The sequence below is a fragment of the Ptychodera flava genome, chromosome 21 (genome assembly GCF_041260155.1).
Source record: "Ptychodera flava strain L36383 chromosome 21, AS_Pfla_20210202, whole genome shotgun sequence".
Taxonomy (NCBI): domain Eukaryota; kingdom Metazoa; phylum Hemichordata; class Enteropneusta; family Ptychoderidae; genus Ptychodera; species Ptychodera flava.
Genome location: NC_091948.1, coordinates 26,393,352 through 26,417,832, shown reverse-complemented (window position 1 = coordinate 26,417,832; position 24,481 = coordinate 26,393,352). Strand labels below are relative to the sequence as shown.

The window sequence follows — 24,481 nt, the reverse complement described above, 5'->3', positions numbered from 1 at the left end:
ACCTGACTCCCCTTGCCCATTCACATGCACAGGAACATGCTCATGGTTGTTTTCTGTTTGTTTTGTCTGTGTAAACAGGCGAACACATACCTACTCAACTGAGACCCCCATCTTTTTCTACTAGATTAAAGATAACTTGTTTATCTCTTATCTGTTAATATTGTCACATGTTTTACGTAGACTTGTATCGACAACACACCAAGAGGAGCTATGCCAATAATAAAACACATACTAGACATATCCTCCTTCTTTTACCAACAAAACGGCCTTGTCTATCTTTGAAGTTCAAGTAAACTCACAATTGAATATGCTTATGGGAAACAACCAGCGTCGCAGAAGAGTGGTTTCCCCTTTGAAAATCGACGATGGTATGAAAAAGGATTAATCAAAGCTAATCATATATTAGAGATGTCTATTTCACACTGTATGTAAATTTCAATACAAATGTTGTCATCAGCTGTGCATATAAGCTTATTGTGGAGTCATCCCTACACTAGCAATCAAACATACCAGGACTTTGGTATGAGAAAACGTTTTGACCAATTTTCACATATCAAAATTCATAACAACTGGGGCAAATCTGATTAAAGTCATCAGCAAATGTCATCACAGACAACAGTTTACATTATACAGTGGTTTGTACAGAAAGCTATGTAATCAATTAAATTCTCTGACAACAATTTTATGACCACCCGAGGGCATTGCTCTGAGTGATCTCCATACAATCGGTATCAACCGCGGGGGGGGGGGGGCAACGATCCGTTTCAATCGTCACAAGTTTACCGTAGTGTTGACTGTACTAATATATATATATTTTATATTTGTCGACACATTATTTCCGATTGGTCATAAAATGTTCATACTCCTTTGACACTATTTGGTTGTACGAGATCACTTGGGTGTCAAAGGTGTCGTGGTCAATGCTTTGTAAGACTTCAGATCATTTTCGACAACCAAGAGTGTTTATTTGGGCAGTGACCCTTTTCCCCTGGACCCCCCTCCAAACCACGCCGACGTAACCAAGGCGCCAGGACCGGACGATGACTTAAAAGGCATATATTCTATGGTTTTTTTCAGCAACAGAAGGCCAATGAAAGACGAGGGTTTTTATTCAGTATAAGCATACCGCAGAATCCATTCATGGATAAGTACTGTTTTGATGAAGATGCGTTCAGTTTCAGAGCGGAGCGAGTCAGTTGAACAAGTCCACCATAATTTCATCCGGGACATTGGATATGTATCACTCGATCGTAAGTTAAGAGATATAGAGTGAATACAATTGAGTTACCTGTGGTTACAGATAGCGTTACTGGACTTGCGCTATGCAATCAGATACCAGTGTACAACTTTATCTCGTTGAAATGGCTGCCATATGGTACAGTTCATATTCCTTGTTTGAAGTAAGGCCGATTTATGTGACTTTTATCGTCTAGATTGACAGGTTAACTATTACCAGGTAGGTGACAACCATACACGCTGTTAGTTTTCGCAAGTTTTATCACATAATTTGAATTTCATTTCAAAATGTTATCAATAAAGTATTACGACTGATAGCATAGAGTCGACATTAGCAGTGCTTGCAAAATTCAACATCTGATGCAAGCCATGAGTATGTCCCTCCGAAATTATGATGTAATGTGCAAATCATGTTCAAGCGCCCTTCAGAACAACTGAAAGGGAAAGTTCAAAACCAACCATTTCAAAATAGGTCATTCACTAAATTTAAGGTTCCAAGACAAGAACTTGACCTTTTTAAGCTAACAATTCTCAAGTGGTTAATTAGCTCAGAACATCCGTAAATTATATATTTTCGGAAAGCCTAGATATAGGGGAAATTTTGGTTACCAAAGAGTCACTATTGTTTACACAACTATCACGTGACAGGTAATTTGCATTACCTTTCAAAAATCGGTTTTCCCTGTGTTTTCCTAAATACTTCAAAATATCTGACGTTAACACGAGACCACTACCATAAAAGGTCCGACACCCCAAAATTGATGATATCAGACGTGTGTTGTCGTGATGTAGAACGACCAGAGAATAAATCCCGTAATTTTTTTTCGGAGACGACAAACTTGGTTTGTGCATGTGATAATATTTGTCGTTAAAGTAGTACAGCTTTTCAGAGCAGTATTTTTGAGATGTCAGTATCTTCAAAATAGTGTCATTATTGGCGCAATATATATCGCGCCGTCAGCGGCCAAAGCTACATTTTCAGTGAACCTGCTCGAGGAAAATTCCTCAGCATGATTTTTATAACTGTAATCATAGACAGTTGATTCCGCTCCAGTGTCTATGCTGTAATTGAAATGAAAACATTATCACAAAGAGAGAGATGCATAACAAGAGAACAGTGTTTTAAAATAGAAAGAGTCCTTGAATTACGAGATCAAAAATGTTATAATTCGGACTCACATACTTTTGCAATACTTTTCTGGTCAACAGCTTGGATTGGCTCATTGTGAAACTTTTACTTTCTTGGTTTTGCAAAAATCAAAAAGTAAATCATGTCTAAAGCTTTGATACTGTGATAGCAGCCGTTTTAATTTCTTATGTCTGTAAATATTGGGTAATTTGTTTCTCAAACACCAAAAGTAGTACACGATCCCTAATCGTTATTCTTGATTTTTAAATAGAATGATGGATATTTCATTGAGGAAACTTAAAGTCTATCAGCTTCGACGTGCTTACAACCTTAAAGGGACAATTGCATTTTATTATTTTTTCTCCCGCAAGTACGTTCAAACGCAAAATATTAGCCTTGGCAAAACAACACGTTATGTACAATGTATAATACGTAATGTAAATGTACAGTTGACGATTGAATTCAAGTTCAGACAAGAATTCGGTTGTCAACTACAACGAGGGATATCACTCACAGGTGTGTCGACAAGGTAAACAAAAATCATTTCGACATTGATTTGGACCTGGCATATTCCCGATTACTTTTTTTTAGTTTTGTATGGTAATTTCTTGTGTTTTGATTTTGTCAAACACTACAACAAAATCCCGATTACGATTTCGAGCAGTTAGAAAATCGAATTTACGTCGGCCATGTGAGGTCCGAGGTTTTCTGGAGTGCGGCTCTCTCATACAAAATTTATAGAAGAAGCTCGCAAACAATACCGTAGAGGCCCCACCTTCGGTCTCTCGTGTTTCATCGACACCAATCGTTTATGTCAGTCACATGACACTATTTTCATTCTGTCTGCCGTCATTTTGAAAAGCGGCAAAACAGTCGACCTTCTCGATTTTCGGGATCAAGCGGACATCAGAGAAGCCATACCATCAGTGAAGGGGATCTCTAGTCATGTCAAGCTGATATGGGATCGTCAGATATGTGTCAGCGCACATGTAGCTTGATGGGAGCACCAAGAACGGCGTTACAAGACAGCTGCAGAGGAACTTGCATGGGGGGAACGATGAGGGTGACGAGTTAATATATTTTTATGATAAACTGTAACCATTTCAGTGGTGCATGTAATGAAAGCCTATGGTGCATGTGGAAAACTGATGCGCACAGTGTAGGTTTAACAAATATTATATTTCAATCCTTGATCGACAGTGCCTGCACATATTATCAGTTACTGAGTTTAATAGCTGAGACTTCAGACTGCATGGCGATTGTCTTTCGTTTCATGAAATATTCGTAAGTACTAACCAGAGAACAGCAATCCCAGCTGGCATTTATATGTTCATTATTATAGTTTTGAATGAAACTACTAACAAGTATTCTGCTGCTTACAGAAATGGCTTCGAATAATCAGCAGGAGTCAGAGTTGGTTCTTCAGCAGCTGCGAAGCCTTGATGTGCAAAATGTTGTACGATCCATTTTCAGTGGCAGAAGAGGAAACGTTATGCCAAATGTATTTAAAAATCAGCGCATCTCTTTTGTACAGCCTCAGCTCACAAAGAAAAATGAATTTATATGCTACAACCTCAAGTTAGTTGTTCTGCCACGTATCCTGACCGTGCTTGACAAAGAATGCCCCAGGGATGGCAAACCATTGATAACAGTGGACTTATGTTTCCAACAAACAAGTTGCAGTGCGCAAGAAAATAGCAAATGCTCTGCAGGACTGTGTAGACTTCAGTTGAAACTTCATTTATGTGGAGTGTAAAAACCGGGCAAAGGATTATGTTAGAAGTTGTGTAGCATCAAATAACTTCAAATACAACGCGGAAGGCTTTTATTCCATAAGATCAAATGGCAGCAGTTCATTGTATGTTGATGACACCAATTGATTTACAGCCAAGTTCATCAAGGTTCACTCCTGATATGGAGAATGATGACATTGGTGACGATGACGTACATGAAGTTGATGACATTCATGTTTATCTGGCAAATACGGCAAAATTTGAAGATGATGTCTGTAGTCTTGTTCAGGATGATACACAAGTGACAGATATAGTACAGGATGTATTCCGGCGGCAAGAAAGTATCTCAACAACTACAACTAATTCCACATTGAAATATGAGCCTAGACCAAGTCTCTCGACCACAGTGCTAACTGAGTTTGAAAACATGGTGCAACCTTCAGAAAAGACGTTTCAAGATTTGTATGTAGTAGAAGAGGAATTTCCAAAGTATGGTAAGTATTTCTCAGTTTAAAGCTTTTATTATATTTTAGCATCGCCAAGGGCCTCGTATAGGTATGTTTTTAATTCAATGAAAAACAAAGAACATGATTAAGAGAGTAAATGTGACTTTAACCTCGTAAGCCTGTCAATTTATGGACTCAGCTCAGACTAGTCCATCTCCTTTGTTATCAATACTGGTCAGATAAACATATTGTATAGTCCATTTTACATACGGCCCATAAGAGTGACGTACCGAATAAAATAGGGCGGGATTTAGGTGAACTGACTTCCCTGTATGATGGCCTAAAACCATACCGCCATTCATAGATGTGTCAAGAATATCAAAACAAGCAGTGAATAACCATGGTGATTAAGTAACTAGTTTATTGAATGATACAGAGCGATAAGAAAGAAAAGGTCAGATACAATGAGAATATACGAGAAGACAAAATGAGATTTACAATCGAGAGTGACAAAAATAATTAAAATCTTCAGTCACCAAATTAGAAAGTGCGATGTGGAAAGTGTGAGTGCAGAATCTTTTCAGCACACATCACTGGCGATTTCAAAATAGGTATTGTGGATAATAGGGAAAATAGTTGTGTTTATGTAATTGATAATTGTAAGTCATTTTGGCGGGTTTTCGGAAGTCCAGATATCACAGGCTTAGTTTTATGTCTGCCATTTGGCAGAAAGAAAATAATTAAAATCAGCAGCCCCTTAGTTCTGAATAATAGGAAGAAATGGTCTGTTCCGAATACATTTGATATTTCTGAAGAAAAAGGTTCTCTATAGGCGGGTGTGGATTCTATGTAGAAGAACTACGCATGTTGAATTTGTGCTTTCATTTTGCGCTTGAAATGATGAGCATACAAGACAGCAGCTACAGCCATGGCACTTCCCATGACGAAGACAGCCATTGCAGCATAGATCATAATAGACTGGCCGGAACTCTCAACAACAGTTTCCGTCTTGCCTTGTGATAAACCTGTAAGATTGAAATACAGCGTTTTATCAATTATCGTTCAAAGTTTAAAATCGTTACGGTAGGCCTATAGTACTATTGGTTTGTAGTTTGTATTTCTCCTTCAAACTGAAATTTTTACAGATTTTATTCCAGGCTATGATTTACTGTACACGTTCACTACATGCCCATAAAACAGCCACATGAGGTAATTTGTAATATAGGCCTAAGTCTAAATTGATCTATACAAATTATAACATCAGTAGCCGAAGTACAGATTGAGTATGTAGGATTGCGTATTTACTGCAACTATGAAAGACAGGTAATGTGTTTAATCTTTCACTCTAAAATGTCATCATAGCAACAATGTAGCACGTATTGTATGGGCAGACATACCGTGTACGATACCAACATCCCCGCGATACAGATTGATCGGTCCCTGTGTCACGGTTCGTGACCCGAGAGATGAATCTTCACCGACATCACGTCTGTGTCGAAGCACACACCCTTGTTGGCATCGTGAGAACGGATCGGTAGCGTTACACACCAACATATCGCAGTGTATGTAGACCTGTTTAAGAGAACGGAAAGTATCGATTAAGACTGACTTACATTGTGCACCAATATTAATTGTACACGCAAAAAGCACACGCTATGAATGGATTGTTTAAACTAGAAAATTGCCACGATTAACAGCTTAAAAGTTGTCATTTTTTCTGTGAAAGTTAAAAGTAAAAAAAAGATGTGAAACGCTTAAAAAGTTGTTGTAAGTATGCATGTTATAACTATGGGGATTCGTAAGTCTGTCGTTTGCATGGGAAGAGGCTGTTGCTACATTATCTCAAATACTTTCAAATACAAAAGTATTCTGGCAAAGTATTGATTGACTTTAAATCTTCAGAAATCATTTTGAATTAACAGTGGCACAACCATTAAGTCGATCATCCCTGAGTTTGAAGGAGTGAATTTTTAGGCAAATTATCGTACAATGAAACTTTGACACGATGTTTACGTTAAACTACTTGAAATGTAACATTTGCTACATCTTAATTCCGTATATTTGTTCTTAAAGGTATGGCAATCGATCCCAGGGCCTAGGAGTGGCACATGTAAAACAGTGTGTATCTTTGCGTCAGAGGCGGAATAAACTATTGAGTGTATCTATTTACCCAGGAAATCTTAATCCCGACTGCTATGTGTGTACGCAACATACAGCATAGAGCCAGTCGACGTTAGGGACACACAAAAAAACACGAGGAGCAAACAAGAAAAGGTTTCGAACACAATCAATGTACTCGGTACTTCACCAAAGTCTGTAACTCCGCACTATGAACATAGCTCGTAACAAGGAACAGTGGAAAGCCCGTGGGACGTGTAGACCTATAACAGCCACTCATGTAGTTTGTGCACATTGAAGATTTTGCAGATCAACAACTTTGACGGAAAATGGACTGAACTTTCCTACCGTAATTTTTACTTCCTTCGATTCAGCACAAAATTTTCGTATGGACTATTGATACGGGATTACAGTCGTTACGTGGTGGCAAATCCTAGTCGTATTGATGACTATACTGCGTAAACAGTCACTAAATAAACTTTGCACGCATTTACGAGCACTGAACATTTTTACCGTTTTTAATCTAAAGCCGTCTGTATACGCGTATGACGATGGCTAAAACAACACAAGGAATCTGGCGTACATTATTACTGAATAACTTTGTCCAAAAAATTTGAGTTAAAACACCCAAATGCCGAACGATGATCATACAGAACTTTGCAGGTTTCTGGACTAAACGACCCCAGTCCGACCGGACCTCAGTCAACTGTGCCGGGCCCGACATCTACTCTATCCGCGTCAACTCAACCTTTCATTCTAGACAACTTTTCCCCACAAACTGGGAATATACTAAATTTACCTCAAAAAACAATTCAACTGTGTATCGTATGGAAAATATTTTACCGGGGCCACGGGGCAAGTCATAAAACCAACAAACTCCAACAGAAACAATGGAATGATCATTAGTGTGCAAGGTCACTGTGTTATATGTCACGGTAAAAATTTCTAGCTTTGAAATTTCTAGACGGTACAAAGACGGGGCAGAATAAGAAAAGATTACGACCAATGTGTAACTGCCGATGCCACAGCTGACTCTATAACTTTCAGGGGCATACATAGGTACAGAACGTAATGTTGACATCAAGGTAGTTCTGCGTCCAGTGATAAACACCCAATATACCACGGCATATACGACAGCAAATATCGCAATGTGAATTTCTTACTATCTTGCTCGCAATGATTTTTGCATCCGAGTCTATTTTATCATGGCCACTGGACCATTTCTGACGATTTTTACTAACAAAGAATCAGTTCACACTCACGGTGGGAACACATTGCAAAGACGTTCACAAAATTTTCATCAAAAGAAAGACTACAGTAATCCCCGTTTCAAAGATGTAGGAAATGTATAATTGATTGTTTATCTTGAAAGATCCCGAGCTGCAGCCAATGGAGAATCAAAAGACTTCAAATCAAAGACAAAAAATATAGAAAAAATATCGATATCCAAGCAATGTAAAAAACAGTAATTTTGATAGGGTCAATTTATTGTATATTATAAATAATCCTAAGGCCACTCGGAACAGCGTAAGATTATGATCGCAGTTGTTCGAATGCTACACTCACACTGTAGGGTAAAAATTGGAACTCAGATCGTTATATACTGCTTCTGCCATGCGAGCCCGCTTAGGCTAAAGACGATAAAATTACCATACATGTAATTATTGTTGCTAGTTTCTGTAAATTTTGCCGACTATTCGTTAGTAGTTGTCAAATTTCTTGATATCGATATCGGGAAAGTAAAGTCAGTTACAGACAATCGAGGAAGTACAGAAGAGTATATTAATCAGCGAATTAAATGAATCCTAGGTTACTATGAAAGTGAAAAAAGGTAATGTTGCGCCCTGGTCCGGAAAGGAAAGTTGATAAAGATTTCAAAGACACGTCAGATAATATTAGAGCAATTTCGTCAAAAAACAAGCTCAGAAAAACGTATAGAGAAGAACGACATCACGGCGATCTTCAGACCTTTCATGTTTCAGTCTGAACGGTCACCATTTGATGCTATAATCTATGGCAAGTGTCTCTTTTTGGACAACTCCAACAGAGATGAATGGATCGCGATTTAGTTTCATTGCCCCAACCTGACCGCCGGGAAATAATGCAGCTCATGGGCACCTCAGTGTACAATCGTCGCATGAACGTTTCCAGTGGCCGGCCACTGCATTGGCCTTTGACCGTGCATCGCCAGCAAACAACGGTTTTGGTCGTCACGAGAGCAATTTTCTCCGTCTGTGAGCGGTTGAGTGATTTGGGTAGGCCATGGTGCTACTGCTTTGGTAGCTCCATGTGTAGACATAGATCGGAATCGAGTTGATTTCGGCTGGAAGTAGTTCGTGCTCGATACAAAATGAGTCCGCATGTCGCCGGTTTTGTCCAAGTAACCGTTGGTCAAGTATTTTGCTCAGTGTAGTAAGAATCGTTTATTCATTGTTGACATCGTGATCGATCCGATGTACACAACAAATGTTTGAACGTTTACACCTTTGCGCGTCCCCTTGTGATTGGCAGCTGTTTGAACGCTTTCATCTATTGTTTTTTGGACGCTTCAAACACAGCATCGAAGCACTTTGGCATCAAAAAGCAACTTAAAATAGAAAAAATGAGAGAATTTCGCCGACAAGGTGATTCCACAAGTATTCACAAAACGTAATATGTTGGAACAGTGCTTTAATTTACACCATGGTTCTTGAAAGATCCAGATTTTCGGGAGCATTCGTTGACGCTGCTACCATGCATGTGCCACTCATGTTGGATTATGAATGCCCAGGGAGATAGGGGGTATTTATAGGCTCCCCCTGCCTTTAAAGACGTCAAAGCTATCACTTCTCTCTCTACTAAGGCAAAACTTAATATTTTAGGCTAGCCTTTTTGTCTTCGTCAACATTAACAGTCTATCATTTCAATTCCAGATCAAGGCGTCGCTTGGCAATGTGTGCTCAAGTTATGTGACATCACTTCTTGGCTTTTGGCCAGAGGTCTATAATCTTTCTTTCATGAATTTAACTTTGTTGTGTGCACCGGTGATTTACTGTCTGTTCTGTGCTGTTTTGTGTCTATAACTATATTGTGTTACGAATTTTGACCTAGTGTTCTCCGATTATGGAGTGGTATGATTGCGACTACTTTAAAAACGATACTTCCAACTATACTGTGTAGAGTTCTTTCCGCCTACTTACAAAATTACAGTGTTACATCATATATATTAATAAGAGTAGTAAAATCTGCAAAATTCTGATAATTATGCTGATTATGGTTGTCAGTTTTTATTGTCGTAAAAGTTGTTTACATTTGCCAACATGTAAACTAAGTGAATTTTAGCATCAATAGTTTTTGACTTGTGGCGAAACGAGACAATGACCTTTCCGTAGCGATCATTGCGATAAACAGATGTTTTATTGTATTTAGCATACAAGAGCACCCTAATTACAGTACTAAATAATTGTATAGCTACAGCAACGTTTAAAACATCGTCGTAAACCACGTGCCTCTTTACGGCAACAGCTCAGCGCTACCCGTTAAGAGACCGTGGTTGATTACGTAGAGATTCGCGGATCTATCGCTGGTTTCCAGCGCTAGCTGAACGGAGCCAATGAGAAAATAGGTCTCATAAACCCGCATAAATTATTGTAATGAGCAATACACAACGACTTGGGCTTATCTTGGTACTTACCACCACACAGTGCAGCGTTCACTGTCGATGAAGAGCGCCCAATGTGTAAATGTTTAATGTTTTTGGACTCAACCGCTCTATTCACACCAAACAGACGTCATTGATAATTATTTTACAAGGAAAAGACGGGTTTCTTTACACGAGGACAAGCGGCAGGCCGTCTCCATCGTGTTTCACGAGCCTTATATCGAAGGGTATCGCATAACTAATTAACTTGACCAGCTGGCGGCCCCACGCCTCGCTAAGTGCAGTTGCATAGAACAACACCGCTGTGTAAAACCCGTTGGTCAAAACTATTGATATAAATTTCCTTTTTATGTATCGATCTCTTCATTTAGGTTCACACTGAAAGATTTCTTATCATGCTGTAGGTATACATGGAGCTAGAAACATGAATGGTATAAATAGGGGCCCTTTCATTCGAGCAAGTGCATCGACTCCGCTATAGAAATGTACGCTAGGTTCCTGATCGTCTCTACAGCCGAAATCAAAGTCCTCGGCAAATTGCACAGTTGTTCAAGTCCGAGTATGTTTCATCGATTCATCACAAAAGTTACGCTAACAACGGAATCAAACCAAGAGGTTTAGTTTGTTCCTTGGGTTTGCAGTTCAGCCGGGTGCGTACGCGTTTATACGCGTACGGGGACAACGTTGAAGTGGGACCGGGCCTGGTTCGCTGCAGGCCGACGTCTCTTGTGTTCATATTCACATGGTGTCGCCGTTGCTATCGATCATGACAGAAAAACTCTCAAAATTTTAAAAACTGTCGGATTTAATGCAACGGAACCAGAGGATCTCAGAGCCTGAAAGTTCGATCGTGTACACAGACAACGAGGACCTTGTCTGTGGTTTACGACCCGACATGACTTTGTAAAATAATATTTTATAGCGGTTCGCTGTAAAGCGTAAAGATATTGTTTTGATGGCAGCGGCAGATGTAGCCGTTTTCGGGCCAGTGGCGGCCAGTGTATGACTGTTTGCTACAAATTAAGTAAACTGGAGGCGGGAATTTACTGACTAGCGATTGGTCAGAAGTTTCGGAGGAAACACTTGAAGGTGTATGATTGGCTACTGTCGTGAAGGTGGCTAATGACTTTCGGATGGAGCACGAGGTCGTGTCACTCCAGGCTGCAAGCTTGAACCAGACAGCACGTCGCAAGAGGCCAAGTTCTCCCCCCACCCCACCCTCAGTGGCAAATTGCAACCTTTAAATATCTGAGATTCACATCTTGCAAATTGACCTCTTTCGTAGTATAGTTACACAAAATTTACACTTTTATAATGTGCATCTGTTAGGTCTCACACCCTAAGTCACCCACGCTTTTTTCAGAGAACTTTTCCCTAACAAAAAGGAATAGGGTTTTTATCTCTGGTTTTTAGTGCGGGGTGCTAGCCACTGTACCATTTCTCTCTTCGCTAAGACTTTGGATTGTTTCCTGGGATTCAAGAACACATCAGCTCCAGAATAAAGCTTGCGAGCCACCTTCCCTGATATAGATTGTGAGTTTCTTGTTTATTGAGTGAATGGGAGTGTAGACAAAACCAGATTTGTGATTGGCTAACTCTGATGACATATTCTCATGAATAATTAATTGACCCCGCGGTTTCCTACCGTAATCTGCCAGAGCTTGATTTCTGCGTAGGTCAGCGGAGCGGAAATTATTGTTCTGGCTCGCGAAAATGCGTTTAAAACGATACAGTACACTGAAGCAAATGGATGGATCTGAAAGAGTTCAATGATCATCGTTAACTTACCACGTTAGATGTACTTTCAACAAAATCAAACGCCTCGATTGAGAAATGTTTCTCAGCGGGGTTATCGACACTGTGCAGTTGTACGGTTGCATCTTTTATGCACCTGAAATACAACTCTTATTAATAATAGTTTGACGAGACTTATCACCCTAAATTAACAAATTGTCTTTTGACGACAAGAACGAAAATGTTTTTAGTTTACTGGCAAAGTATAGCCACCAACAGGAAAAAGTCCCACAGCATTATAAAGAGCTTAAATTGAAGGCTTCGGTGTAAGCCATGAAATAACAAAACTTAAATGTTTCATGTTTCAACACCCCCTGAAGGTTTACTAATTGCAAGTGTGATAGCTCACTCAATTTTTATCAATGAGTCGCAAAGAGAATACGGCGAAGAATGTCTATAGCTTTAAATATGTTAATGAGAAGATAACAACAATGTTCAGCGTTGTCCAAAACATGTCACTTACCCGTTTTCAATGAAGGCATACTGTGTGGAGTGGTTTGGATTCTCCGTTGGAGTTCCTTTGCACTTTTCAAGGAATAACTCCAAATCCGTTGTGTTGGTCTCCACGGCAGCGCCTACGTAGATTCTCTCTCCAAGATTTACTTGGATCGGATACTCGTAGTCATAGTAAGGTGTTCCGTAGCTGACGTCGTGATAGAAGTCAAGATTGAATGAAAAGTTCCCGTGACCTGTCTCCGTCAAGTACAATTTCTCGCTGTCCACGACAAAGCTGGCATCCGCCCGGCCTTTCCTTGAGTACACACATTCAAAAGGTATCTCAACTTCTCTCAACCGCCTGATGACATCTTCATCCGCGAAACGATTGGAGACGGTGTTTTGGTAGATGATGTGATGTGACGTTTCCTAGTCGACGTGAAAAATTGGTATTTATCATTAAAAATGATATCTGAGTTTAAATATTTTTATCCAGCTTTGTAATCCAAAACGTTCACAAAGCGACCCCTTTGATTATTGTCTAAGTAGAGGTCACAGTTTCTTTAATGAGGTATTAGGTAAAGTGTAAAACTTTCGCCGTTTAGTGCCACAAGAAGTCCTTATCTGTACATGATAAGACTTATCAACTTGCCAAGTTATTCGGACAAGAAATTCATTTAAAGTCATTGACAGTATATCGTTTATTTAAATAGCCTGTTTTTCATAGGTTTGTAATTAAAGTTCCACGTTAACATATTTCATTCTCCAATGCTCCGGAAATCACTTATCGCTGAGGTTTCGAGAAGCGCAGTTTTTATCACTATTCCAAAAAATGATGGCTCAAACGATAAACGTTTCGATCCCTTTGATGACATGTCCAGCATACATATGCTGACGCAATATTGCTGTTGCCAATTTTTAACGCGACAAAGTAGGTGGTTCTTTTACTCCACACTCTTGACTCCACATACCAATGAGTATGAGTAACCTTGAACAAACTAACTCACCGAGAAAGTAGTACCACAGGCCGCATGCGTAGTTTCAAATGTAACATGAGTGACGTTACTGGAACCCGAACAAATCGGATCGATCAACTGCACGTCATCCTCATCCATTCCTCCTAAGATTGATCGATTGATGTCAATCTTCATCGACGTCTTGGCACATGTAACTGTCACATCTGAAACAAAGTGAGGTAGGCTGGTTAGCGTAGAGGGCGCTCATATCACGCTGTACATCACTCTAAATCTACGCTAACATACGTGTTATGTGTATTACACAATTCTTTAATTCCTTACTTCGATAAATCACAGAAAACAGATTTTAATTTTGAAAATGATATTTTTTTCAAATTTATTCAGAAAGCTGAATGAACTTTGCTCGCTCTGCTTACGCTTTACTTCATTTTTTTTAAATTCGTCAACGGATAATTAGAATAGTGTAATGAAAGCTTTTGTACTTAGTCATAAAACTCGCAAATCAAAGCGAAGAATTGGATGTAACCCACCATGCCCCACTGGTTTTTTATGACAAAAAGCGTTAACTGTACAAGTTTTCCGACATAAAACATGAATTATAGTCAAGGTGAACTACTTTTGGAATGGAAGAAGCACGCCTTTATTCATATCAGTTATGACAATGTTTTCACATTTAGATATCAGTTGATAAGACCACTACGCTACTGACAGGAAAGAACAGCCTGAACATGTAAAAGACGGATTTACGACATAATGAATTTTATAAACTAGGTTAAGATTGTCCTTTACAGAAGCGATTTATTCTTTAGCGCTGTCAATATTTATGGCGTTTTCCCCTGACTTATTGAGCCACTTTATGCGTCGATCCTCTTCGGCGTGTTCAAGATTCATCTGCTTTCTCGACAACTGTCCTGTAAATAATCTACACTATCTACGTCTCCGACTAGTATTGCATGCATCGATAATTTTCATCATATTTTCGGTTCGTTCGAAGAACGAGACGTCATCGCTGCGATCCCCGATCGTACACTTTGCTACTCTGAAGTTCGATGATGCAACCATCATGAAAATGGTGTAAATGTAAGATGTGGTTGTGAATGCTTTAGACGACATTCAGCTCGTCTCACATTTGACATATTCCCCCCTCATATGATCAATGACCACACCTGTGGTTTGCTGTGCCCCCTTGCTAACCTTTGTCGGTTTCGCCAGTAGTACTGGGGTATCCAGGGTATGCAGGAGATGGTGTAATAGTTGTAACGTCTAAAGAAACAAACACACGGACGACGTGTTATTTTTTGAAGGTACCATGCAAATTATACAACGCAGACTTTAAGAACTTTCGTCATAAAAATTGAACCAACCGCATTTTGATTCATAAAGCACATGAAACAAGCAAGTCTAGCTAGCTCTACATCTAGGAATGATTGTGTAGTAGCGCATGTTACCAGACCGGCAAATCAACGAATCAACGAGATTCTGTAAAGATAAACAATTTTGTGTTACATAATCCATAATAGCGGAGCATTTGCGCTTTCAAAGAAATGTCATTTCATTTCTATTATTCTTCTTCTTGCCGTTAAACACACCATTCAAACTTCAAAGTATGGTATTAGAGATGCAGTATATTGAAAATGAACGACTCAAACAAAGAAGAAGATCCACTTCCAAGCTTTTCATTATTACTGAAAGGAAAGGTTCCCAAATATCTTATCTGGTCACTATGTACATAATATCTAAAATTACAGCTGGAATGTACAATGGCGACTATATTGGATTGCAGCCAGCATATCATCAACAAGTACTTATACATTTCGTAGTTATATCAGCCAAATTTGTAATGCTAACTCAATGTGTAATAACACTCACCCATATGTAACGCAACATATTTGGTGATCTGTTATTACATATTTGAATAATAGATCAGTGAGTACAATAACATTCCTTATTTTAACCAATGCACATCGAAATATTCAGAAATACACCTGTTATTAAGGTTTACACACTGAGTTGCGGCCTTTATGTTATCTGTTTTAAAATTATACCAATATCGGGTCTGGATTTCATCACCGTAGTTTTGACTTTTTGATATTTATCAAAATCAAGAAATACCACGAGTAAAGATATTTCTTTAATACATTATTGAGCAAAACTTGTCATTGATCAACAAGCGAGCATACCAAAATCTTAGAGGCAGTTCGTCCACAATTATCTTAATTGGCTAAACCTGAAATAGAACACATGCTCCTAAATAATTATCATATTTTGACATTGATTTGAGCATCTTGCTACAGTTTCTCGACAAAAAAGGAATTAAATCCGCATGCAAAGTTTACCAGACTGAGTTGACGATGGACTTAGCAGACAGACAAGTATAGTAGATCCACTCTTTCATTGGCACTCATTTTATGAAACTAAATTTAAACGAATTTGGCAAACTATTCAAAATAATACAGCTCAGTATAGAAACCAGTGAGACCAGACACTAAAATATATTCGCTGAAGGAATATTATTAACTCTCAAGACTAGGAAATCAGCGGTCACCTCAAAGTTCAGAATGCGAATCAATCTCTGTAATAACGCTAGGGGAAATGCATTGTTTGATTTTGACAGCACACGATTAAGAACATCAATTTGTATCAGTGTTCGAAATAACGCCTGTCCAGCAGTCCGAGACTGGGTATTTTCCACCGGACTGGTAAAATAAAAAATTTACCAGTCTGTCGGACAGGTTGAATTCAGCGCGGGGTCGACAATTAACTTTGGGCGATCATACTTCATAGACCGTGATGTGACACTGGCTGTCCTGGATAGCGCCGCCAACGGTATCTTTTGGCCCCTCCTCAGTTCATGTATTGCAAGTAAGAAACAAGCCGATTGGACAGAATGACGCATGACCTTGAAAATCAACCAATCAAAGTAGATTTTGCATGAGTTTCAAAGTACTGTGTCAATCGACAATAACAAGGAATTGCGCAGTGGTGAGTTTTGAGGAATTATGCTCCGCAATTATCTTGGCCTATACCAACTCTCCCGGCAAAACGAAGAACACCGGAGGAAACCTTACGGGCAAACAGGGAGTATGATGCCACAAAACGTAAGAGAACAATTGTTCAGTCATGGAAAATTGAATTTAAAGATTGGTTAGTCACCGACGATAGTGCCCTCGAGCAGAAATTGTACTGCAAATTATGCAGAACTGTGTACGCGCCCATTGCCTAAAAACACACGCTGACAAGTACAAAAAATACTCGAATGCTTCATTTGTGAGAGGCTCTACAAATCTGAACACATGAAACTTCAGAGGGGCATAATATGCCAAGCAATACCTCGATGCAAAATATGCGGCTCCAGGTGACTCAGTAGCGGAACGGACACTGAAATCCATGAACATAGCAACATTTGATAAGCTGTCTAAACTATTCAGAAACGCTCATGCTCATGCAAAACTGTGTACATTGTGTACCTGTTTTCTCCCAGACTCACGACTTTAAATATATGATTGTATTGTGTTATACATGGAAACTGACAGTACGCATTGTGAATACAAAGTAAAGTACTCACGTATTGTGCAGTATGTACCTTGCGATTGATGTTTGTTTACAAATAAAGGTTATTTAAAGAGAAAGATGATTCCATACCATCTTCATTTGTTCACAGACAAGGTAATAGCCTATTACAGTATAGGTAACTCTTAGTTGTATTTGAGTACGTTTAATTGCAAGGCATAATATCAGGACTGGCAAGTTTTTGGCAGGACAGGCAACTTTTTAAAGTTACCAGTCCTGTTGACTGGTTTATATTTTCCACAAATTTCGAACACTGCAATTTGTATAAGTTTCAACACTTGAAAATGATTGCAAATTTTGAAGATTCGAAAATATATTTGAAGGGTGCATCCATTTTGACATGAGAATTGCAATTCAATCTATATAATGCAAACTTACTTGGACAGGCTTCGGCGAAATCTGGACAACAATCACCAGCTGATTCACAAACCGAATCGCAGTAACAACCGTGAACAGGATTATAACCTCCGCAGTATCCAACGCAAGAACCAGTGGCTAAAGATGAAAATGAGGGGATGGGACAATGAGAATCTTACGTCAGGTTTTCTATACTTACAATCATTAAACACTGATCTGGTCACGAGGGCTATAGCACCCGATTATGACCCCGAGGGGGGTCATAATGGGGTGAAGGTTATAGCGATGTGTGCCTGACCAGGTAATAGGTATTTTTAACCCACAACATGCTCATGATGATCTATGTTATTTATGTTCTTGGATGTAAGCACCGCAATTAAATAATAACACATGAGAGCGAGGGCAATATCACGATTTATTGCCTGCCCAAGGGATGGTGGTCATGATCGAAATATTGATGATGCCCTCGCCTACGGCTCGGGCATCATCAGTAGTACGATCATGACCACCAGCCCGAGGGCAGGCAAAAAATCGTTATATTGCCCTAGCTCTTATGTGTTATTATTTTTATTACACCGAACAAGCAAACATGCAAAGACACAAAAACACAAAGACTTCTTCGAGTACAGTTCGCCTTTCTGAGTCTTGACCTCAGCGTAACTTGCCAGTGCCGAGTCCGGGGTTGCCGCTGAAAGTTTGCCGATCTCCTCGGTGGCGTATCCAAATTTGTTGCTTGCATACTCGCTGAACACAGAAATTGCATTCCTTGTTGCCATTATCGCTCGTTTGCTGTTTACTTGCATCAAAATATCGTCTAACTGTGCCGGTGACAGCTCTGCACGACGTTTCGCAGCGATAGTAGCAAGTACAAGCGAACGACAATTTGTTACGCGCAGAAAGGATGCGCAGTAAGTAAAATGACGTCATCCATGTAATATCAAATGCAGAGGGCATCATCAAGTTCGCAGAGGGCATCATCACGTTCTTTTACATGTCACGTGAGTCGTGTTTACCAATGGTAGTGCACGCTGAATGAGTGAGGTGTAATAATATAATATATAGTAAGGCTTTAAAAAGTTCACTTAGCAATTCTCCACATCGTTAACAGTAGTACAAATGTATCCACAGAAGAAGCAAAGATTTCCCCATCACACTCCATTACGTCCTTAGTTGCTTTCCAATATTTGCTGTCATTGAGCTCTTAAATTCTTAGGCTGATGGAATGAACAATCTGGCCGTTTTAGGCAGAGGCCATTGTTCAAAAGCTGCAGACGACACTAAGCATTCGGCCACTTCTCAAAAACGTTGTATTTCCTTAGGGAAATAGTTTTCAAATTCTAGCCTTTGACCTTAAACGTATTTATTTTCTTGTCACGTGACTGTTTTGGCGAATCGCATCACGGTAGAGCAAGTGGAGTGTTGTAATAGTCGATAATCTACATCATTTGACTTAAAACAGTTCCTTTGTAAACAGGCAGTACCAGCTAAATATTTCATTCGGAAGAAGTTGAAAATAAAATTTCGATTGATATTATTTCTCAGCTTAATAATTCTGCATTGGCGAAGGTTATTACGGTATCGTATGTTCTGACAAAAGACAGCAATGTTGCTGAGCAGTGTAAACTTGTGCACTCGATCGCTGTTGTAAACTCTAGTACGAATTGGGAATAGTGGATATAAACGTTTGGATGTGAATCGAAAGACGTTCCAGCAGGAATCTGGCTGTTTACTAACCCTGTCTCTAAGGAGGACGCCCATGGTTGCCATTGATTGACATGCAATGCTGCATTTATCCTATAACCCTCACTCTTGTGTCAGAGTTAGAAGACTTGAATATTTTTTGCTGTTTTTCAAGAGGACGAATGCATGGCGACATAAACGGATTCATATTTCCCCCTTACTTTACCCTTTCAATATCATTTTTTACCTTCAGTGCTAGTGATCCATGGCGCATCTGTCGAAAAGTAGTAATCTGTTGAAGTTTGTGATAAAAGTTAAAGAAAACGAATATGAAATAGTTAGAAAATCGAGAAAATATCGTATGAAAATCTAGCCAATATGATTAAGTTATTGATGTTTTTAAAGCAAAAAAAAAAATACCGCAGGATTACTCGAAGTACAATGTAGCATTACCTTGCGTCAGGTATATTGACTATTAATCCACTGATAACTAGGTGCAAAATTTATCCTGTTTCATCTGAAGACATTTTTAGAAACGAAATTTTTGTCATTCTGCCGACGTTTTTGTCACAAGTACTACACACTCTGACAAATTACAGACTCAGCTGTTAGCAAGTCTAATACTCAATATTAAGGAAATGACGTCATAATACCGGCTGATATGAAAGTACACAAATGAACATTACAGACTGTTAAACACTTGACATATCCACGATAAAATGACATAACTAACCTGTGCCGTACATATAGACACGGAATCCTCTGTTGGTTACCGAATAATCAGAATAAAATATTAACCAGACTGTGTCTCCGTTAGAGTAAAAATTTGGAGGTAGGCTACAACCAGCATGGCGAGTGATAACCACGTTGTTACCGGGTGTGTTGCCATCACCGGCAGACACGAAGTCACAACAGCTTTCAGTGCAAAAGTCCTCCCAACTGACGTACAAATTTCGCCAGGAGTATGCTGCTTTTATTATCCACTCACATCTGGCATTGTTTGGGTAATTACTTGGATAGTTCGGAGAATCGATGGTTACATATCCCCATGAGGGCAAGTCTAGATACCCACCGCAAGCTAAGGAGAGAAGAAACATATTACTTTCGATTTCGTGAAGATTAATCTACGACGATTTTTAACTACCAGAGAAAGAACATTTTGATATTATTTCAAATATATAAGTTGCACCATTTAAGTATAGATATTCTACAAAATCGTAATATTTCAGCCAGTGATTAAAAAAGCATTAGATAAAACAACTTCTCACGATAGATCAATGTGCTTAATATGCCGGACTTCATACTCAAGTTCAATTATGAGATTCCTTTCTCAGTAATTCGGTTAAGTATAAGACAAGAGAAACTTTTTTTAGTGTAGCCATGGCATTCGATTGGGTTTCTTTCCCTTCATTGATTAGACGTACTTAAGCTAGGTGTGTCGCTCTTCCGTTTTCTACACGCTTTCGCAGAAGCTACTTAAGTTATCTATCTTTGAATATCAGGTTGAGTTCTAGTGATTACATCACCTGCCCAGGAGAACACACCAGTCAGCTTTGCATACATGTAAATGTTAATATTACATCAAAATTCACTAACAAGCATTATGTCATCTAACATCGTCCTACGTTATATAACTTCGCAATTTGTCATTAATCATTGCATTAAAAATTTAACAACAGGCTTATGTGCCTAAAAATGTTAAACGTCTTAAAATGAAACCAATCTTTAATCATGTACACTGAATACTTATACATTTCATGTAATATAGTAGCTAATTACTTTCCATGGATGGACATACTCACGTTCTGGGGTCCCATACCAATCAGGTGTGGAAGGCCACCAATGAGAGACAGCTTCAGGTGTTGTCTCGATGACGTCGGAAACTGTACGGCCACCTTCAATAGTAATTTATAGACAGGATAGAAAGTCATTATTGTTTGTGAATATATTTAATGTCCTTTGATCAGGTTGTTACGATCCTTCCTTTTATACTACTCTACAATGTCCAGGTGCACCAATAAATATTTAATATGAACCTTTATGTCGAGAAAACCGGTGATTTCCATTCTGTCACAAAGTAGACGGTGCGCACTCGAATTAGGATTAATATATTTCGAATCAGATGTTCCTTTAGCAAAAGTGAGCAACTGCTCGGTATGATGAAAGTGTTCAGTTACTCGACTAAGATAGGACTTTTCGAAGGTTTCAATTTATTAAATAAAGATTTAATGTGATTTGTTTAATTTGCTTCGAAGTGACTAAGAGAGAACATTGAAAGACTAAGATACGTGGCATGTGAACGAGAATATACACGTATCTTATTTCACGTAACCCTTCATGCCAGTTCACGTCTTACCTTCCGTTGTCCATGGTGATTCTGTTGAGTAATAATCTAAATGATAAAATAAGCGTAAAAGGTCATTAAGGTTGGTATCGACATAGTGCAAATGACTTCGCTCGTGTGTGTGACAATGCATTAGTTGTAAGATTTCATGTGTGTGCCAAATTAAGCTATTTTATGAATGAATGAACTAATTATTTATATTGAATGCATAAATAAAAAATAAATACGTAAGTGAGGGAATGAATTATTGACACTTCTACTTTCTACTTTTTTTCCAACACGTTCTGTATGTTTACTTTTAGAGGTCGTCTCAACAAAACAGTATACCACTTCACACTTGTGTCTCTTTGACATTAGTGTTTACTCATATTGCAAACCTTTGTTGATACAATAGAACGATGCAAACCTCTTGGGAATCAGCCATTGTGCATAGAAAAGCGATACGATCACGATAATAAAGTGCCAACATATACATTTACTACAGAAAAATCGGCATTCAAAGATCAATGTGCTATTTTGTTCGAAATCACACAACAAACGGCAATACGTTTTACTGTAGCTACGTACAAGAGACATTTCTAAAGAAACTAACCTGTGTCGTACATGCGGACACGGAATCCTCGACTGGTAACTGAGGAATCCGAATTGAATGTTAACCAGAGAGTGTTATCATAAGAGTAGAAATTCGGAGGATATCCACTGCAGCCAGAGTAACGATTAATTCTCACATTGTTACCAGGTGTGTTACCGTCACCAGCAGACACGTAGTCATAATTGGTTTCAGTACAGAAATCTAACCAGTTAACGTAAATCCTCATCCAAGAATAGGACGTGTGCACTGTCCAGACACAGTCCGCATTGTTAGGGTAATTGCTCGGGTAGTTTGGAGTCTCTATGTCGGCATATCCCCAGTAAGGCACGTAAATGGTTCCACCACAATGATATACTTCAAGAAACAAATTTTATGTAATTGGTAAAAGGAGTAGAGTAAAATAGTAGGTGACGGTCACGTATATGTTTGACAATGTAAATACATACGTTATCTTTTTATAACATTGACTTAAAGGAAGTTTCATTGCCATCAATTGTTGAAGAATGTACTTTGCTGTCTCCTGGTTTTGGCCAATTTGAAGGAAGAACTCCGATTATGCCCTGCATTTTAACACATTTTGCATGCAGGAATTGTTTTCCCAAACTTGAATTCGTAGATTGATTTCCCATCGGGTAGGATGTCTATTACTATTGGCCTTGTATTCATGCTCAGAACAACAGTGAATACTCGGAGGATGTGGGACGATACACTTCCTTGAGTTATGCGACGAGCTGAATGGGAATAGGACCATACGAAGAGAAACATGGACGTGCCACCATTAGGCGAACTGGAATTTCTTTCATTGTTCTCATAAACAGCCATTAAACTTTGATAAAAGATAATTTACCTAAAGTGGCTAGTATATTAAGGTGTAAAATGAATTATCACGAAACGTATCTGGTAAATATGTTATGTAGTATTACTGAAAGCATGGACTGTCTTCCATCGATAATGCCACTTTGTTGTACTCACTTCCAGGTGTTGTGTCCCACCAATAGGGCGTGGTCTGCCACCACCAATCACGCGTCGTTTCCTCAGTTGTTTCCACAGTTGTCTCTTCAGTTGTGAACGGACATTTTGAAGTACAGTTTCAGCGAAGTAATAGAAACAAAAGAACGAAAATGGGAAAAATATAGTTTATAATGGTACATTCTTTCTTGAAATGAAAAGTTGTTATTTCAGGGGATATAACAATTTGAATCATATGTATAACCTTCACATACTGGCCGTCATGAAAGTAAGTCCGCATTGTTGGGTTTGCTTCCATTCATATAATGAGAATACGATCACATTGACCATCCGAGGAAAGTATAATCCCTGATTGTCGTGTTTTGTAAATTTTTTAATTACATTATGAAAGCCAATAAGGGATAATTTTTAAGAAAAAATAATGTATGTCGTGCGCATGAGATGCTATCTGGTGGCCACGAGATATACTACGAGATACTTTCACGTGCGCACAAGACAGTATCTCGTGTGCACGAGATAATATTCATTTTTTTCTCTAAAAATGTCCCTTATGGGTTTCCATAATAACTGGCATACGTGAACAACACAGTGTACAAAGATCTTGGATACAGCGGAAGTTTTTAGGTTACATACCTTCTGTAGTTGGCCATACAGTTGAACCTACAAGCATTATAAATTATTTGATTAGTGTTTTATAAAGAGTAACATATATTTGAACTTTTCAACACTAAAAGTCTGGCTCACGCGTGTCACACTTCACACTATGCTAATCCAGAATGTTTCGATTTTCTAATCGTTAATCAAGCGATATAACACAATGACATTAGAAATCGTACAAATAAGTGGAATATGGTGATGCGATGATATTTTGTAGCGAAAGAAAATGGACACTAAAACTAGACAGCACCCAAACATAAGCAAATCTAGTCCAAAACCTTTCCCTTCACCATAAGTCGAATCTCCTTGCACTCCTACAGTCTCGCTGGAAGGGCTGTTTGATGCAAAACATGATTAAAAGCGCATAAAATGGCAGTTGTGTTCCATTACAGTGATTAGCACTTAAACTTTGGCGATATGGGAAGTTATTATACTATCAAAATTGAGATGTTGCCAACACTGTCACGTGTAACTGTCTTCCAGCGGTAATATCAGTCGATCACAAAGCAACACAGTCTAGTTAAAACATGGTCAAGAAGTCAAACGTTGTCAAAACAACATCTGCACAAGATCCACACAGTACAGTAAACGGGATGTGTGGATGGGTTGTCTCCTTTTGACTACGCGTGATCTCCTTACAGACAATGTTTCAATTTTGGCAGAGTTGATTTCTTTATTATTGCCTGATTTTACTGTCTTGACAATGATACACCTGACATTGGTAGCAACTCCTGAATTTAGGGACCGTTCAGTTTTTACTGCCTGGGGGCGGCAAATCTTGTCGCCGGTTTTCAAAAAAATATA

At 38.8% G+C, this 24,481-nt stretch overlaps 1 protein-coding gene across 1 annotated transcript in view; it reads right to left on the bottom strand.

Annotated features, from left to right (window-relative positions):
• Positions 1-4,945: 4,945 nt before the first annotated feature.
• Positions 4,946-24,481, bottom strand: part of LOC139120939 (scavenger receptor cysteine-rich domain-containing protein DMBT1-like) — a 78,639-nt gene continuing 59,103 nt past the window's right edge. Inside the window, exons 22-35 of the mRNA XM_070685529.1 lie at positions 23,654-23,680; positions 23,024-23,107; positions 22,052-22,405; positions 21,472-21,507; positions 20,918-21,010; positions 19,849-20,193; positions 19,363-19,407; positions 17,457-17,573; positions 14,703-14,771; positions 13,539-13,711; positions 12,560-12,960; positions 12,091-12,193; positions 5,942-6,116; positions 4,946-5,569 (exon numbers count right to left, since the gene is read on the bottom strand). Coding sequence (XP_070541630.1) covers positions 5,403-5,569; positions 5,942-6,116; positions 12,091-12,193; positions 12,560-12,960; positions 13,539-13,711; positions 14,703-14,771; positions 17,457-17,573; positions 19,363-19,407; positions 19,849-20,193; positions 20,918-21,010; positions 21,472-21,507; positions 22,052-22,405; positions 23,024-23,107; positions 23,654-23,680 — 2,189 coding nt within the window. The 3' untranslated portion in view covers positions 4,946-5,402. The remainder of the gene's footprint in view (positions 5,570-5,941; positions 6,117-12,090; positions 12,194-12,559; positions 12,961-13,538; positions 13,712-14,702; positions 14,772-17,456; positions 17,574-19,362; positions 19,408-19,848; positions 20,194-20,917; positions 21,011-21,471; positions 21,508-22,051; positions 22,406-23,023; positions 23,108-23,653; positions 23,681-24,481) is intronic.